Genomic DNA, 12,515 nt, shown 5'->3' with positions numbered 1-12,515 from the left:
GCGGGGCTTAATCACGGCGGGGTAACAAGACAGTGCAGTATCTCAAAATTGGAGAAGGATGCAATGATTGGTCTCATGGGAAAAGGGAAGAATCTGCGAATGAGCCGCAATATCAGACAGCAGTATTATTCTGCAGAGACTGCTCTCTCTGGGCATTCTTGGGTGTCTGCTTCGTGTAGAATAGGATCGAAAGTCATGGGTTTTGCTTGAAGCGTCTGGATCAGGCTAGAACGGACCGCCGCCCGCCACCTTGGGCAACTTTTGGCTCCATCCATGATGTTCGGCCTTCAACGTTCTACCGCCATATTTATCCTCCAATTTGCATACATTGCCTTGGGACACATTCTCTAAACTCTTGGTCTCACGTATAAACTTCACAGTTACTTTATCTTCCATCTTACACTGCCCGGGACCTCACTTGGGCTTGACGATTCTAGGGGGTAGAAAACTTTAACCAATCTGCACAATGGACCCCAACATGAATAACCTCCTCAAATGGGGAATTGAACACTCCACGAAACCCGGCCAACAACCTGGAGCCCTCGATGCAAACACAGAGGGCGATTCCCCGAATACGTCCCGCGGAATCACTCCGCAGATGCTCAACGCCCTGTTCGGGGGTCCCTCCGAAGCCGATCTGATGAAAGCTGCCATGGAAACCCTTCGCTCGGACGACGTCGATCTCGAAAACAAATTAATTGCCTTTGATAATTTTGAGCAGTTGATCGAGTCCATTGATAATGCGAACAACTTGGAACCGTTGGGGCTGTGGACGCCGCTCGTTGACCTCTTGAAACATGAGGAGCCTGATATGAGACGGATGGCGGCATGGTGCATTGGGACGGCAGTGCAAAATAATGAGAAGGCTCAGGATAAGGTGTGTAATTTCTTCATCTTTCTCCGTTTTTTACCCGAGTTTAAAGTGATCAGAATGGAAGCTAACGGGATTTCTCAACAGCTCATTGTCATGAACGCCATCCCAACTCTAGTCTCCCTATCTACCCAGGATCCCACCACAGCCGTCCGCAAAAAGGCTATCTACGCTATCTCTTCCGGCGTGCGCAACTATCAGCCGAGTATGGATGAGCTGAGCAAGTTTCTTCCGGACGGATATACCAACGGCGAGAAAGTCGACGCTGGAGACATGGAAGCTATCGATGCTATCATGGATAAATTGAGAGCTCACCCCGCTCCGTCGTCGTAATTCAACGCCGCCTTCACGGATGAAAGAATTATAAATTCTGATGACTTCCGACTTTCCACGATGGCTGCGGTCACGTGAATGTATAGGACAGGCAGACGGCTTTTGACGAGGCTTTCCCCGTCATTTCTCAGATGAGTCTCACTTTGGATGACCCGGTGACGAAGTCGTCAACGGCACGGGCTTCCCCTAGCAAAGGCACCGTCTTAGAAAGTCGCCACGCGAATCTCGACACGAAGTGCATACATACGTATGCAATCGACCACTGCCCTTGGGCTACCTGGGGGGTTGGTGGTGTGCGCATCCTTACGGGAAAAGAAGTCATCTCCGGATATATAGACAAGTTTGGTGCTCCCAAATGCATTTCTGACATGAAAGAAGAAACAGTACCAGAACCTTTACGCCGGCCCACAAATCAGACGATGAACGGGTGTAGCAAACACAGTAGTGTCGAGGATGGGGTGGACACATGTCATTTCGGGGTCATTTAGAATCGTTCAGTACAAAATACTCTGCACGGAGAAGCTCCCCCTCGAATACAACCACCCCGACCGCCCGTGGGCTCAAAGCGCCAAGTTGTACGTGTAGTCGTCTTCGATGTTCTGAGACACCCATAGGACAATCGAACTACGTGCAAACAAGGAACAGATTAGCAAGAGTTGCCAATCATACAACACAGGTGACCGGACCACTCACCTAAGCATTACCAACCCATTGGCAATAACATTCGCGATTCCAAAGTAGAGCGTCGGCAGTGGATAACCCTTGACAAGGTACTTGAGAACCATAACCGTCTATATCGTCCCGTTAGCAAGTCCACACACGCTTTATCCTTCAAGCTCCAAGACCTTGGACAGGGCACAAGGGAACCTACCACACTCCCCGCTAACCCCCCAGCCAACAATGCAAACCCCAAAAAAAGCACAAAGCGCGCCTTCCACGCAACACCGTTCCCGCTGTAGCTGAAGCTATTGGCCTGCAGCCTAGATTTCTCGATGGAGTTAATGACGAGCATTCCGAGGGCCGAACAGATACCGGGGATCCAGTCGGTGAACTTGACGTGAACATCCGAGCCGTTGCGGGAGCTATGCGAGAAAGCGGCGGCGTCAATCAGAAAGAAGAAACCGAGAGAAAACTGGATGAAAAATATTCATTAGCGGAGTTGAGCTGCGACTCAGGTAGTGATGGCCCCTACTAGTGCGCCTGATGCATAGACGCCTGCATTGCGCACGGCGGAGTTGTTGAGCCATTCGGGCTTGGAGAAGCGGAATAGGCGGTTGTCAGAGCCGTCCATTGCAGAAATCCGTCTGGGTAATTGGATATGCGATCGAGCTGTGAAAGGAGCGCTGGTGCTGGTGCTGGCTGTCCGGATTGTATTCTCCTGCTGATTTGGAGAGGCAGGATGACGATGGATGCAGCTGGGTCGGATCTGGGAAAAATCCGCTCCGGGTTTACTTTCTGCTCCACACGAGTTGCCTGACCTCATCGGCATTCTTCACTAAATCCTCCTGAATTCTGACTCTCATCTTCTTGCCTTCTCGGGCAGAATAGCACAGTATGTTAAGAGCGGATTGACAAGGATGATCTCTCAAATTTGAAATCTCAAACTCCTGGTAATGCAGGGTCGCTACCTTTTCACTTCGTAGCTTCATCAAGTCTTCGCCAAGCCCAGCCGGGCTTAGTGTTCTTCCTCACAAAATAGCTTCAGAAATCCATCAATATACGTCATGGCTTTCCCTTTTTCCAGCACAGGTGGCACCGACTTCGACCCATAATCATCCACAGCTGGTTCGCGGAGATACTTTCGCAGAGCAAACGTTGATGCGCGGTAGGTCGCGTGGTACATGGCCTTGAACTCGTCTTCGTCGCTACTCGAGGTAGAGACAGGGAGCGTGACACTGTCCCCTCCAGGCATCTGCGATTCTCTGCATTCGCTAAGCGAAGGAACCATATCATCATGGGAAAGAGGCTTGTGGGAAGATAGTGGTCGCGCCGAGCGGTTGTATCCGTACAGTCGCATACAAGTCAAAATGGTACGGGTGATGGTGTTCTTGTTCTCAGAAATGACGGTGTCTACTTCTTCCAGATTTGCGGAAGCCTCCTTGCATCCAGAAGATGGTACAGTAGAGGGGGACGCACTTTGGCGTCTCGCAGGGATTCCCATTGACGGCGTCAGTGTTGGCGTATCTCGCTTGGAACTCAAATCTCGCGTCTGATTCCGGTTTGTAGGAGGTCGCGAGGGCTCCGTGCGAGCTTCCCACACCTTGTTGGGATTTAGGTTTGAACTGACTGAGAGTGATCTAGACCGGTGAGACGCGATCTTGTTTAGTATTGGAAGCGCAGGCTCCTCGGATTCTTGCTTGACTCTGAGGCTCTGCAAATGCTGTGACGACTGCGAGAGGCTTTGTGCCATTAACTGCGATACAGCCTCGCCCCCCTTATGCCGTACTCTTTTGTGATGTTGCGCCACAGACTCGAAGAGACTCGCCACGCGCTTGCGTTTGGGACTCGGCGAATGGAGATCCGGAAGGAACTGGGCAAATTCCTCATGGCTGACACCTTTGTGATTGGGAAGAGCCTGCGCTCTTGAAATAAGGGTTCCAGAGATTGGAGTAGCATATACTCTCAACCCTTGTTTGGAAAAACCGCCAAGTTGCTCCTCAATATCTGGCGAGGACGATAAAGGCGGCGTGGGCGGCCGTTCATACGAACCTGTTGTTGAGAGGACACCGTATACTAACAGATCGGTGGCTGTCGGCGCTGAGGCCTTTGGGCGTGTTGCGCCATCGAAACTCACGAGGAAACCAACAGGGCACTGGATTGACTGAAAGCGATCCAACTCCTCATCTTCTAACCATATGTTGCCGAGCAATTTCTGCTTCAGCCATCGAGAAGTCTCTGGGTCGTTCGTATGAAGTTCGAGGTTCGGACCAACGCGCGCGTATAACGGAACTAGAGCTGGGTTCACAAACGAGCGAAATCCGAGAGTAGAGTTTTTAAGTATGTCTGAATGCCAACCACCGGATTGATCAATGAGCTGTAGGCCTGGAGATAGGAAGTGAGCGATTTCACACCTCGACGCGAAGGGCCGTCTCACCTTGGAGCTGCAATTCTTCATCGAGTGAAATTGCGCCAGACCAAATATTCATCTTTACAGCTCTCTGTCCATGCACCCAACAGCGCACGTATTATAAGCGTACCATCTCCCCGAACTTATGTTGTCTGCGATCGGCCGGTTGCATTGACAATTGACACGACGCGTGCGAAGACGGGGCGCGTGGTCACGTGATGTCTCACTCTCCATGGGCAGCCGCTTTTCCAGGCTCCCAAGTTCACAACTCGGTATCGGCGTGGAGGATTCACACTGCGTACATTCAATAGACCACTTGGATCCATCCTTGAAATTTCTCTATATAACCGCACAAGTGGCTATAGTACATCAGAATATCATATCGCCTAACAACAGTGACGAATCAAGAGGAGAATATCGTGTCAAGTCCAGGAAAGCGCCCCCAGAATTCGTAAAAAAAATATGCGTATTCATTCAAGTACTGGGTGCAAAGTAAAAAGAAGTTCCATTACATTCGAAACAAACCCGGATGGGAGCTTGTTGAGAGAGCGGCAAGAAGGACTCGATCACTAGGCCTTCCAATCTCTGTGTGATCATCTCTTCGTCGACCTAGAACTCTTCTTGTTCTCGGAAAAACATGGAGAAGCTGATAATCGTGCCATATATCAAAAGACCACCGAGGATGGACATTATCATGGCGGGGACCTGGATGGCACCGCTGTGCGCGAGGACGGCCGGAAGTGCTGCGAAGACAGACATGTTAGCTTTATTATAGATGAAGTTCAGGTGTTAATAGGTAGAAGAGCGGAGTATGATAGAGTTGGCAGCTCCAACTGTGCGCGCTAGACCTATCAACATACCGATACCCATCAGTACCAAGAATCCGGTCAGGAAACGACCAAAGTCAGCAGCCGCATTGCTAGAGCTATCCATAAAATCATCCGGATTCGCGCATCGTGAACAGATCCAGTTGGGGAGCGGCGCGGTAACGTATGTCGCAACAACGGTCAAGGGTAGGAAGTTGTGCCAGAGGGCCGACGAAAGGATGACAAGGAGAAACCCAATGGCGAGAATCTGCACGAGGTTGGAAGCATTAGCGAGCGTCTTCTAGGAAGACAAGGGTCAGCCGTACAAAGGAGAGAGCGATGATTGTCTTGAGTCCAGCCGTCATGACTGAGGAGACGCAGATGCGTCAAGTTCTAAGCGGTGCGGGCTGATGTCGTAGAATTGCTGTTGCGCAAAAGAGCACCAACTGCTATATATCTCTAGCATCAAAGAACCCCGCAGAGAATCAACGGCGGAATCCCTGCTGTCCAAGCATCAGAGTGAGCTGATTGCTGAACGAATGCAGGTGACGTGAGGTTGGATTCGGGCGGCAGCTGAGGCTGGGCGGCGGCTGAGGCTGGGCGGCGGCTGAGGCTTGGCGGCCTGAGGCGCCCAGATTACCACCGCCCATCGTGCCGGAGCTTTCCCTCCCTCCCATGTTTCGTCAGTTGCTGTCTGCCTGGTGTCCTTACTCTTGTGCTTCCATCGATTTTTCTTCTTCCCTACTGTTTTCCCGCCCCAGACGCTACAGACAATTTGCTTCAGATTCGACTCATTCCCCTTTATTGCATGATTCCACCCTGTTCAAGTTCCTAAGATGTTCAGGAACAACTACGACAACGATGCGGTCACCTTGTATGAGCTCCCAATTCGTGGTTTGGAGAAACTAGAGCTAATATCTTTGGTACGCTGAAGCTCCCCGCAAGGTCGGATATTCCAGGTAGAGTATGCACAGGAGGCAGTGAAGCAGGGGTCGGTCGTGGTTGGACTAGTCAATAAGACGCATGCTGTGCTTGTCGGGCTCAAGGTTCGACACCCACTATATCAGCTTCCTTGATATTTATACAACCCACGCAGTCTAACATTGGAATCATATACCTAGAGAAACGCCGAAGAACTCTCCTCATATCAAAAGAAGATTATTGAAGTCGACTCGCACATGGGCATTGCTATCGCCGGCCTAGCCTCCGATGCCCGCGTGCTCTCCAACTACATGAAACAACAGTGTCTCGGCTCCCGAATGACCTATGGCCGCGCCATGCCCGTGGACCGTATCGTCACGCAGATCGCAGATCGTGCCCAAACAAACACGCAACAGTACGGAAAGCGGCCGTATGGTGTGGGTTTACTCGTTGCCGGAGTTGACGAAGCAGGCCCTCATCTGTTCGAATTCCAGCCCTCGGGCATGACCCAGGAGATGCTAGCCTGCGCTATTGGAGCAAGATCCCAGATGGCTCGGACTTACTTGGAGCGTAATCTGGACCAGCTCAATGAGTCCTCCCGGGACGAACTTATTACTCATGGGCTCCGAGCTCTCAAGGAGACTCTCTCCCAGGATAAGGAGTTGACGGTGGATAACACATCTGTCGGTGTGGTGGGCGTTTCGGGAAAGCAGGGCGCGGGGAAGATCGAGAGCTTTAAGCTTTACGAAGGGCAACAGCTCCTACCGCTCTTGGAGGCTCTGGAGCGGTCGGACGCGGGAGAAACAAAAGAAGAGACGATGGAGGTCGACTCATGAGTGTGAATTGACACCCTAGACATGAATCTGGCTTCCCAATGGTACCGAAGATAATAAGACAGAATTCCATTCACGCCATGCTCTCTATTCGTAACGCATGTCTCTAAACGTATAACCGTACCTTTCTCCCTCTCTTCCCGTCACAGACGAAGGATGAGATACCTACTCATCCGTCCAATTCAACTTCATCCTCCCCGCACTAATCTGATACTCCACCAACTTCGGCCAAACCTCCTCAACATTCTTCGCTTCCACCAGAATCCGCCCGTTCTCCTCAGATATATATCCCTGCTTCACAGCATTCCTAACCCAAGCCAACAATCCATCCCAATACCCACCTACATTCAACAAGACAACCCCGACATGATGAATCCCTAACTGATTCCACGTCGTCATCTCCATCACCTCCTCGATCGTCCCGAACCCCCCAGCTAGCGACACAAACCCAGACCCAGGTCCACCCTCACCCACCTTCTGCGCCATCAGTCGCTTCCGGGTATGCATGTCCGGCACTATCGTCGTGATCCCGTACTCAGAGGATGATTGCGCACCTCCGTCGCTACCCGTTACGACACGCTCAGCCTCTTTGCCTCCTCCCCCTCCCCCGCCTCCTCCGCTAGCCTCGTCCTGGCCGCTGCTATTATTGCTATTGTTGTACCCTGGCTCCACACGGACAAGTGCGCGAGGGATAACGCCGTGCACGGCACTGGGCCCTGAAAGTTTAACGAGGGTTCGTGCGATCTCGCCCATCAGGCCCTTTGTGCCACCGCCGTAGACAAGTTGGATGTTGTTCTCGTGGAAAATGTGAGCGAGGCGGCGCGCGGTTTCCATGTGTACTGGATCTGCGCCTTCCACGGAGCCACAGCTATTTTGGGTGTTCGTTAGTAACTTGGACTTGGAAATTGGGTGGCGAGTTTTGGAGATTAGGGAGAGGGAGAGGGTTTGGGGGATACGTGGTGGAGGCATTGCGGGGGAGGGGCAGGGTGTTTGCTGTACTTACAAGACGCAAACGACGGGGGGTTTGGGTTCGGAGTTTGTCATTTTGATCAGGTTGAGGGTCAATTGAGTTGGTTTTGCGAAAATATAAATCCAACTCAGTAAGTAAAGAAGAAACGACGGTGATTTAAGGGTGGGATTGAGGATTGGGCGAGAGTTTTGGTGGTGGCCAGGGCTGAGTCAGGATGGAGGTTCGCGTCCATTACCCAACGAAGAGCTGTCATGACCTCCAGGGTATAATATACACATCCTAATGAAGAGATCTCTTGGGCCGAGTTGCATGGATTCATTGGCAATGGGTATCACAGATTGGACATACATTCATGGCTAAATCCCGGGTTTGCTCTTTTTCCTGCGTAACTTGGGCTCCTCTGCAGCGCCACCTCCCTTTTCGGAGGCCTTTCCCGGGGGTTCAACCTTGGCTTGAGGGGTTGCAATCCGGCCGGGGATGGAGGTAGCTGAGGGCTGTTGTTGTTTTGGGGCGATGCCTCGATCGGCGTCTGCAGTTCTAGATAGAATGAAGGATCCAGGCTCGCCCATCAATGGACTTTCGTCCATATATTCGTCACCATACCGGGATAGGAGGTTGAGAGACTCGGCGAGAGTTTTTATGTCGTGGATTGTTGAGCCGCTGCTGAGCTGTGATCCCTCGAAAGATTGCGCCTTATTTGTAGCATCGGCGTAGGGAACCGGAGTACTTTCCTTGCTTGTTTGCGCCTGTACGCTTGGCTGGCTAGAATCCCTCGATTTGGGCGCAGGCGGAAGGTACGTGTGTCCATGTGACGGGCTGAATATGGGCAATGTGGATGCAGTCTTGAGCAAACTGGTAAGAGATGTCACAGCCGAAAGCTATGCAAACGTTAGGCATGATGGCAAAGAATGTGAGAAAGACATACTATTCGATTCCCGACGACACTTGCAACGGAAGGAGACATATAGATACAATCTCCCACCACAAAGAACGTAGCCAGAACCACGACCTCATCATCATAGCCGGCCCGCTTCCGTCTTGTCTGTTTCCGGATTACCCAGATGTTCGATGGCTCGTGTGCAAATTGCGCTTTTGACCCGGCTGAAGCTTGTAACGGATCATATGATACCATAAACTCCAAGCCCTGCATGGTCTTCAGTCGATTCTCGAAGGCCTCCCGCGTTTCCACGAAATGACGAAGCGCTTCATTGTAGTTTGCTTGGATAGCTAGAGAGGCGTTGTTTGAGGTGGCGTCGAAGAAGGGGGATTCGGCAAAATAGAAAAGGACTAGCCATAAATTACAGTTAATTGTTTTACTCGGGAGAACTGGAGAGATCGCGGGAAAAAGTCCCTACTGTTGTTCGAATGGAGATATCCGCCCATCATCTGGACGTGCGATGGTGACCGCCAGAGAATCTCCTCCAATGAAGAGGGGTCTTGGGGATCTGCCATTGCTGAATCGCAATCGCAATATTAAGAGTTAACAAAGGAGATTATAGGGAAACAGGTCTCAAAGAAACAGTCTATAACCGCTCTGAATGAACATGCGGAGAGAGGAAGATTGAGTGGGTCCTCCGCGAAGTACAAAAGACTGTTTGCATTGTTTGCAAAAAAAAAAGTTGATGGGACAGGTTGATGTGAACAAAAGTGGTATGTTGAAGGTATTATTATTGTTTTGAGATAAGCTGGGTTTATCTTGGCCTGGACTAGGACATTAACCAAAAATATGTGCCCGCTGCATATAACGCCGTAACCCTCGCTGAATGTTGAATCCGACCCATCAATCCATCTAGTGTGCAAGTTCATATCAACCGTCCAAAGGCAACTGTTGAAGATCGTTGCCATACACATATACACAAATATGTTGAGAGAAGGCATTGCTGACAGACTAGCAAGTGACGCTGCTCCTAAGCCCTCCAAAGGTTGGCTTATTTCACATTTGATGGCATAAAGATGCCACAGACGGTTCGCAGCTTGGTGAGCATTTCATCCCATTCACCCTCCGCGCTGCTCAGCATAGTCACTGCACCGCCAGCTCCAATTCGCCATTTCTGAGCGTCATCCATTTCGTTGGAGGATGTGAAAGCCGTCCGGATTAGAACCGAGAAGCTTCCTCCACCGCCAAGGTCTAGAAAGCCCATAACCCCCGAATAAATCGCGCGTCTCCGACCCTCGATTGAACAAAGGTGCATGCAGGATCGTTCCTTTGGTGCACCTGTCATGGATCCGGGTGGTAGGCAACGCTGCAACGCCGTGAGTCCGTATCCAGACATGTTCGAGGACTGGAATTTTGGCAGGCCCTTCGCAGCATACCCGGGTCGACGAGGATCAACACGTCCTTTGACGTGGGTTATCATCTGATAGACTCGTCCGTGGTCCTCCACCTCAAGTAGTTTCTCTACACTGACACCGTTCGTACCGCAGATTCCATAGAGATCGTGCCGTATGAGATCCGCAATCATGAGATTTTCGGCCATTTCTTTAGTTGATCCTAGAATGTCCTTTGCCTTTTCTAGTGTCATGCTGCGTGACTTTCGCACGGTACCCTTCATTGGCTTCATCTCTAGGATGGAGTGTCGATCCCAGTTTAGAAAGCACTCCGGGCTGCTGCTCACGATCTTGACATTTCCAAGGCTCGCAAATGCGCTAAATGCGGCAGGGTTGTATTTCCGAAGCCGTCTATACAGTTTCCAAGGAAACTCGGCGCGCCCAACATCGGTATCTGGCCACGGCAGGGTGATGGATGTTTCGACAGTAAGGCATAATTCGTACGATTCGCCGGCTCTGAGTTCGTCTTTGCAGGCTTCAACCTTTCCCAAGTAGGTGTCCTGGTCCGGAAACTGTATGACCCCTTGTCTCAAAATAGAATCCAAGAACTCTGTATCTGTGGCCGACGAGCAGCCAGTCTCGAGACGGTCCTTGAGGAGGCTCACAGTGGAATCTAACCAGCCAGCTGGAAGATTATCTTCCTGCCTGGTAGATTGTATGGTGATCCGACCCGTCTCATTGTCAACCACAATGCTCCGGTCCGTCCACAGCAGACTGGTATCTGCCGGATATTCGGGGGAGGGTTGAGAGGATCCACGACCTTGAACGCTTTCGGTTTCGTGTTTCGGGTGAGCAAGGCAAGCCAACCCTAACTCATAGGAAAAGTAGCCAAGGAATCCTGCCCAGAAGGGCACTTCTCTGTCTCCCGATTCGACCTTCTTAAGATCCATCAAATATCTCAAGATATCCCAGAGTTGGGGAACCGCCAACTCAACCTTGATATTCGATGGGTTTGGCGCACCTTCTAGGTGGGAAGAAGCTGGTGGCTTCTCCATGAGTAAGTACTGTTGTTGGGAGTAGTACTCAAGTCTCCAGCTGCCTGGACTTGGTACAGATATAATACTGTGTCTGCCGTTAGATTGGAATAAGACAGTTGGAGACCCCGGAGCATTGAGAGCCTCGCAGATCTTTTCAGCATCAAGTTGGCGTGTGACAAAGGATCGAGAGGCGGAATGTTGGGAAGATGATGCACTCCAGTTCATCATTGTGAAAGCAACATCTGAGAGGCGAGTAGCTTCGCTTATGGGTTGAATGATATCAGTGGGTAAACTCCCGTACTCCCCGCGCCCATGTCTCTTGTTGTACTTGGCTGCCATATCCCACCAGTTGCGAAGCAGCTCGTTACAACCTTTTCGGTCAGACTTGCAAGACTCGGGGTGAAATTGTAAACCCCAGAGAGGCTTCTCCCTGTGCCGCACAGCCATTGGGATCCGAGTTGCGGAAGAAGAAGGGCCACCTGGTTGGACTGAGAGCCAGGCCAGGATATCAAGAGCTGATTTTGCCGGTGCACCTGCGCCGCGTGGGGTCGATTCAACCAGCTCGTCGAACCCCGCGTACAGTGAATGATAGAGAGTGACCTCTAGGTCTTGAACGCCCTCGAAGATATCCCGCTGAGAAGTCGTGATCCGGTGAACCTGTCCATGCAAAGGTTCTAGCAATCGCCGAACGGGCACACCATAGTGAAGACACAGGCTCTGGAAGCCAAGGCAGATACCCAGAACGGGCAGCATATCCGCACCGTGCAATCTCCATATATCTGCCATGACGCCGACATCTTCGGCAACCTTTGGATCCCCGGGCCCCGGACCCAAGACAACCGCATCGTAATGCCGAAGGAACTCCACCATGTTGGCATCCGGCCATTCCGCATCGATCATCATCACGGTAACTCGGGCCCCAAGGACCTCTTCAAGCATTGCAACCACATTGTATGAGAAAGAATCGTAAGCGTCGAGAAACAGTATGCTTCTCTGATGGACGCCTTGATTGACTTCTGATTCGTGGTCAACACCCGACCCGGTCCAGTCACCAAGCAAAGGTGCCATGGTCAGTGCTGAGCCAGGACGGACGAGATAAGAAGCAGAAAGATAAAATAAGTAGGTATAGGAAATTGACAGCAAAGACTGGGAACGTGATCGAGTAATCGAGCGGGTAGAGTCGGAGCTCTGCTATCCCAGCGAACTCCGGGCCGGCGGCACTAGAGGACGACTGACTGCTGTTCTCATTTGGCGGGAATTGGCCACCTGTTCTTATGTCGAATGAAAAATATGCATAATGGTCGCAGATCTCTTCGAAAAATATTTTCAGAACCTGAGAGGGGAGGGAAATTCAATTACTATCAACAGTGGCGGAGGAGGCAAAAAGCGAAGATTTCCTGGGGGGAGAG

General features: G+C 51.2%; 8 protein-coding genes across 8 annotated transcripts; 2 read left to right on the top strand and 6 right to left on the bottom strand.

Moving 5' to 3' along the window:
• Window positions 1-100: 100 nt before the first annotated feature.
• On the top strand, window positions 101-1,757 carry fes1 (Hsp70 nucleotide exchange factor FES1). The gene is made up of 2 exons (XM_071026527.1): window positions 101-877; window positions 959-1,757. Exons 1-2 carry the CDS (start codon window positions 467-469, stop codon window positions 1,202-1,204), a joined length of 657 nt encoding a protein of 218 aa, XP_070881998.1. The 5' UTR covers window positions 101-466; the 3' UTR covers window positions 1,205-1,757.
• On the bottom strand, window positions 1,670-2,786 carry BJX67DRAFT_273184 (UPF0220 family protein). Its single transcript, XM_071026525.1, has 4 exons — window positions 2,397-2,786; window positions 2,076-2,336; window positions 1,898-1,995; window positions 1,670-1,828 (listed from the first exon to the last, which is right to left on the bottom strand). The coding sequence occupies exons 1-4, from the start codon at window positions 2,691-2,693 to the stop codon at window positions 1,765-1,767; spliced, it is 720 nt and encodes a 239-aa protein (XP_070881997.1). The 5' UTR covers window positions 2,694-2,786; the 3' UTR covers window positions 1,670-1,764.
• On the bottom strand, window positions 2,787-4,559 carry BJX67DRAFT_273554 (uncharacterized protein). The gene is made up of 2 exons (XM_071026529.1): window positions 4,299-4,559; window positions 2,787-4,246 (listed from the first exon to the last, which is right to left on the bottom strand). Exons 1-2 carry the CDS (start codon window positions 4,348-4,350, stop codon window positions 2,880-2,882), a joined length of 1,419 nt encoding a protein of 472 aa, XP_070881996.1. The 5' UTR covers window positions 4,351-4,559; the 3' UTR covers window positions 2,787-2,879.
• A 321-nt stretch (window positions 4,560-4,880) lies between these two features.
• BJX67DRAFT_385126 (Vps55 family protein) lies at window positions 4,881-5,442 on the bottom strand (the record flags this gene model as incomplete). Its single annotated transcript, XM_071033795.1, has 3 exons — window positions 4,881-5,014; window positions 5,132-5,345; window positions 5,404-5,442. The coding sequence occupies 3 exons, from the start codon at window positions 5,440-5,442 to the stop codon at window positions 4,881-4,883; spliced, it is 387 nt and encodes a 128-aa protein (XP_070881995.1).
• Window positions 5,443-5,669: 227 nt separating this feature from the next.
• On the top strand, window positions 5,670-6,894 carry pre5 (proteasome core particle subunit alpha 6). Its single transcript, XM_071030246.1, has 3 exons — window positions 5,670-5,951; window positions 6,012-6,123; window positions 6,199-6,894. The coding sequence occupies exons 1-3, from the start codon at window positions 5,914-5,916 to the stop codon at window positions 6,832-6,834; spliced, it is 786 nt and encodes a 261-aa protein (XP_070881994.1). The 5' UTR covers window positions 5,670-5,913; the 3' UTR covers window positions 6,835-6,894.
• A 21-nt stretch (window positions 6,895-6,915) lies between these two features.
• BJX67DRAFT_273180 (LOG family protein) lies at window positions 6,916-8,016 on the bottom strand. Its single transcript, XM_071026524.1, has 2 exons — window positions 7,835-8,016; window positions 6,916-7,699 (listed from the first exon to the last, which is right to left on the bottom strand). The coding sequence occupies exons 1-2, from the start codon at window positions 7,873-7,875 to the stop codon at window positions 6,997-6,999; spliced, it is 744 nt and encodes a 247-aa protein (XP_070881993.1). The 5' UTR covers window positions 7,876-8,016; the 3' UTR covers window positions 6,916-6,996.
• Window positions 8,017-9,337, bottom strand: med6 (mediator complex subunit MED6). Its single transcript, XM_071026530.1, has 3 exons — window positions 9,157-9,337; window positions 8,727-9,088; window positions 8,017-8,679 (listed from the first exon to the last, which is right to left on the bottom strand). The coding sequence occupies exons 1-3, from the start codon at window positions 9,251-9,253 to the stop codon at window positions 8,158-8,160; spliced, it is 981 nt and encodes a 326-aa protein (XP_070881992.1). The 5' UTR covers window positions 9,254-9,337; the 3' UTR covers window positions 8,017-8,157.
• Window positions 9,338-9,443: 106 nt separating this feature from the next.
• Window positions 9,444-12,281, bottom strand: pabA (aminodeoxychorismate synthase pabA). Its single transcript, XM_071026523.1, has one exon. It carries the CDS (start codon window positions 12,172-12,174, stop codon window positions 9,730-9,732), a length of 2,445 nt encoding a protein of 814 aa, XP_070881991.1. The 5' UTR covers window positions 12,175-12,281; the 3' UTR covers window positions 9,444-9,729.
• Window positions 12,282-12,515: the final 234 nt, after the last annotated feature.

Source organism: Aspergillus lucknowensis, assembly GCF_044049455.1.
Source record: "Aspergillus lucknowensis strain CBS 449.75 chromosome Unknown BJX67scaffold_58, whole genome shotgun sequence".
Taxonomy (NCBI): domain Eukaryota; kingdom Fungi; phylum Ascomycota; class Eurotiomycetes; order Eurotiales; family Aspergillaceae; genus Aspergillus; species Aspergillus lucknowensis.
Note: the sequence above shows the minus strand (reverse complement) of the source record. Positions and strands in the feature narration are given on the sequence as shown.

Excerpts from the sequence above, each read along its gene's own strand:
- pre5 (XM_071030246.1), top strand. The coding sequence starts at position 5,914 with ATGTTCAGGAACAACTACGACAACGATGCGGTCACCTT. Across the intron at positions 5,952-6,011 it reads GACAACGATGCGGTCACCTT|CTCCCCGCAAGGTCGGATAT; the intron begins GTATGAGCTCCC and ends GGTACGCTGAAG. Across the intron at positions 6,124-6,198 it reads CTGTGCTTGTCGGGCTCAAG|AGAAACGCCGAAGAACTCTC; the intron begins GTTCGACACCCA and ends TCATATACCTAG.
- BJX67DRAFT_273180 (XM_071026524.1), bottom strand. The coding sequence starts at position 7,875 with ATGACAAACTCCGAACCCAAACCCCCCGTCGTTTGCGTCTT. Across the intron at positions 7,700-7,834 it reads CCCCCCGTCGTTTGCGTCTT|CTGTGGCTCCGTGGAAGGCG; the intron begins GTAAGTACAGCA and ends CACCCAAAATAG.
- fes1 (XM_071026527.1), top strand. The coding sequence starts at position 467 with ATGGACCCCAACATGAATAACCTCCTCAAATGGGGAATTGAACACTCC. Across the intron at positions 878-958 it reads ATGAGAAGGCTCAGGATAAG|CTCATTGTCATGAACGCCAT; the intron begins GTGTGTAATTTC and ends ATTTCTCAACAG.
- BJX67DRAFT_273554 (XM_071026529.1), bottom strand. The coding sequence starts at position 4,350 with ATGAATATTTGGTCTGGCGCAATTTCACTCGATGAAGAATTGCAGCTC. Across the intron at positions 4,247-4,298 it reads TGAAGAATTGCAGCTCCAAG|GCCTACAGCTCATTGATCAA; the intron begins GTGAGACGGCCC and ends TCCTATCTCCAG.
- pabA (XM_071026523.1), bottom strand. The coding sequence starts at position 12,174 with ATGGCACCTTTGCTTGGTGACTGGACCGGGTCGGGTGTTGACCACGAA.
- med6 (XM_071026530.1), bottom strand. The coding sequence starts at position 9,253 with ATGGCAGATCCCCAAGACCCCTCTTCATTGGAGGAGATTCTCTGGCGG. Across the intron at positions 9,089-9,156 it reads ATATCTCCATTCGAACAACA|TCCTTTTCTATTTTGCCGAA; the intron begins GTAGGGACTTTT and ends ATTTATGGCTAG. Across the intron at positions 8,680-8,726 it reads GTGTCGTCGGGAATCGAATA|CTTTCGGCTGTGACATCTCT; the intron begins GTATGTCTTTCT and ends ACGTTTGCATAG.
- BJX67DRAFT_273184 (XM_071026525.1), bottom strand. The coding sequence starts at position 2,693 with ATGCCGATGAGGTCAGGCAACTCGTGTGGAGCAGAAAGTAAACCCGGA. Across the intron at positions 2,337-2,396 it reads TCTATGCATCAGGCGCACTA|TTTTCTCTCGGTTTCTTCTT; the intron begins GTAGGGGCCATC and ends TTTTTCATCCAG. Across the intron at positions 1,996-2,075 it reads GGGGGTTAGCGGGGAGTGTG|ACGGTTATGGTTCTCAAGTA; the intron begins GTAGGTTCCCTT and ends GGGACGATATAG.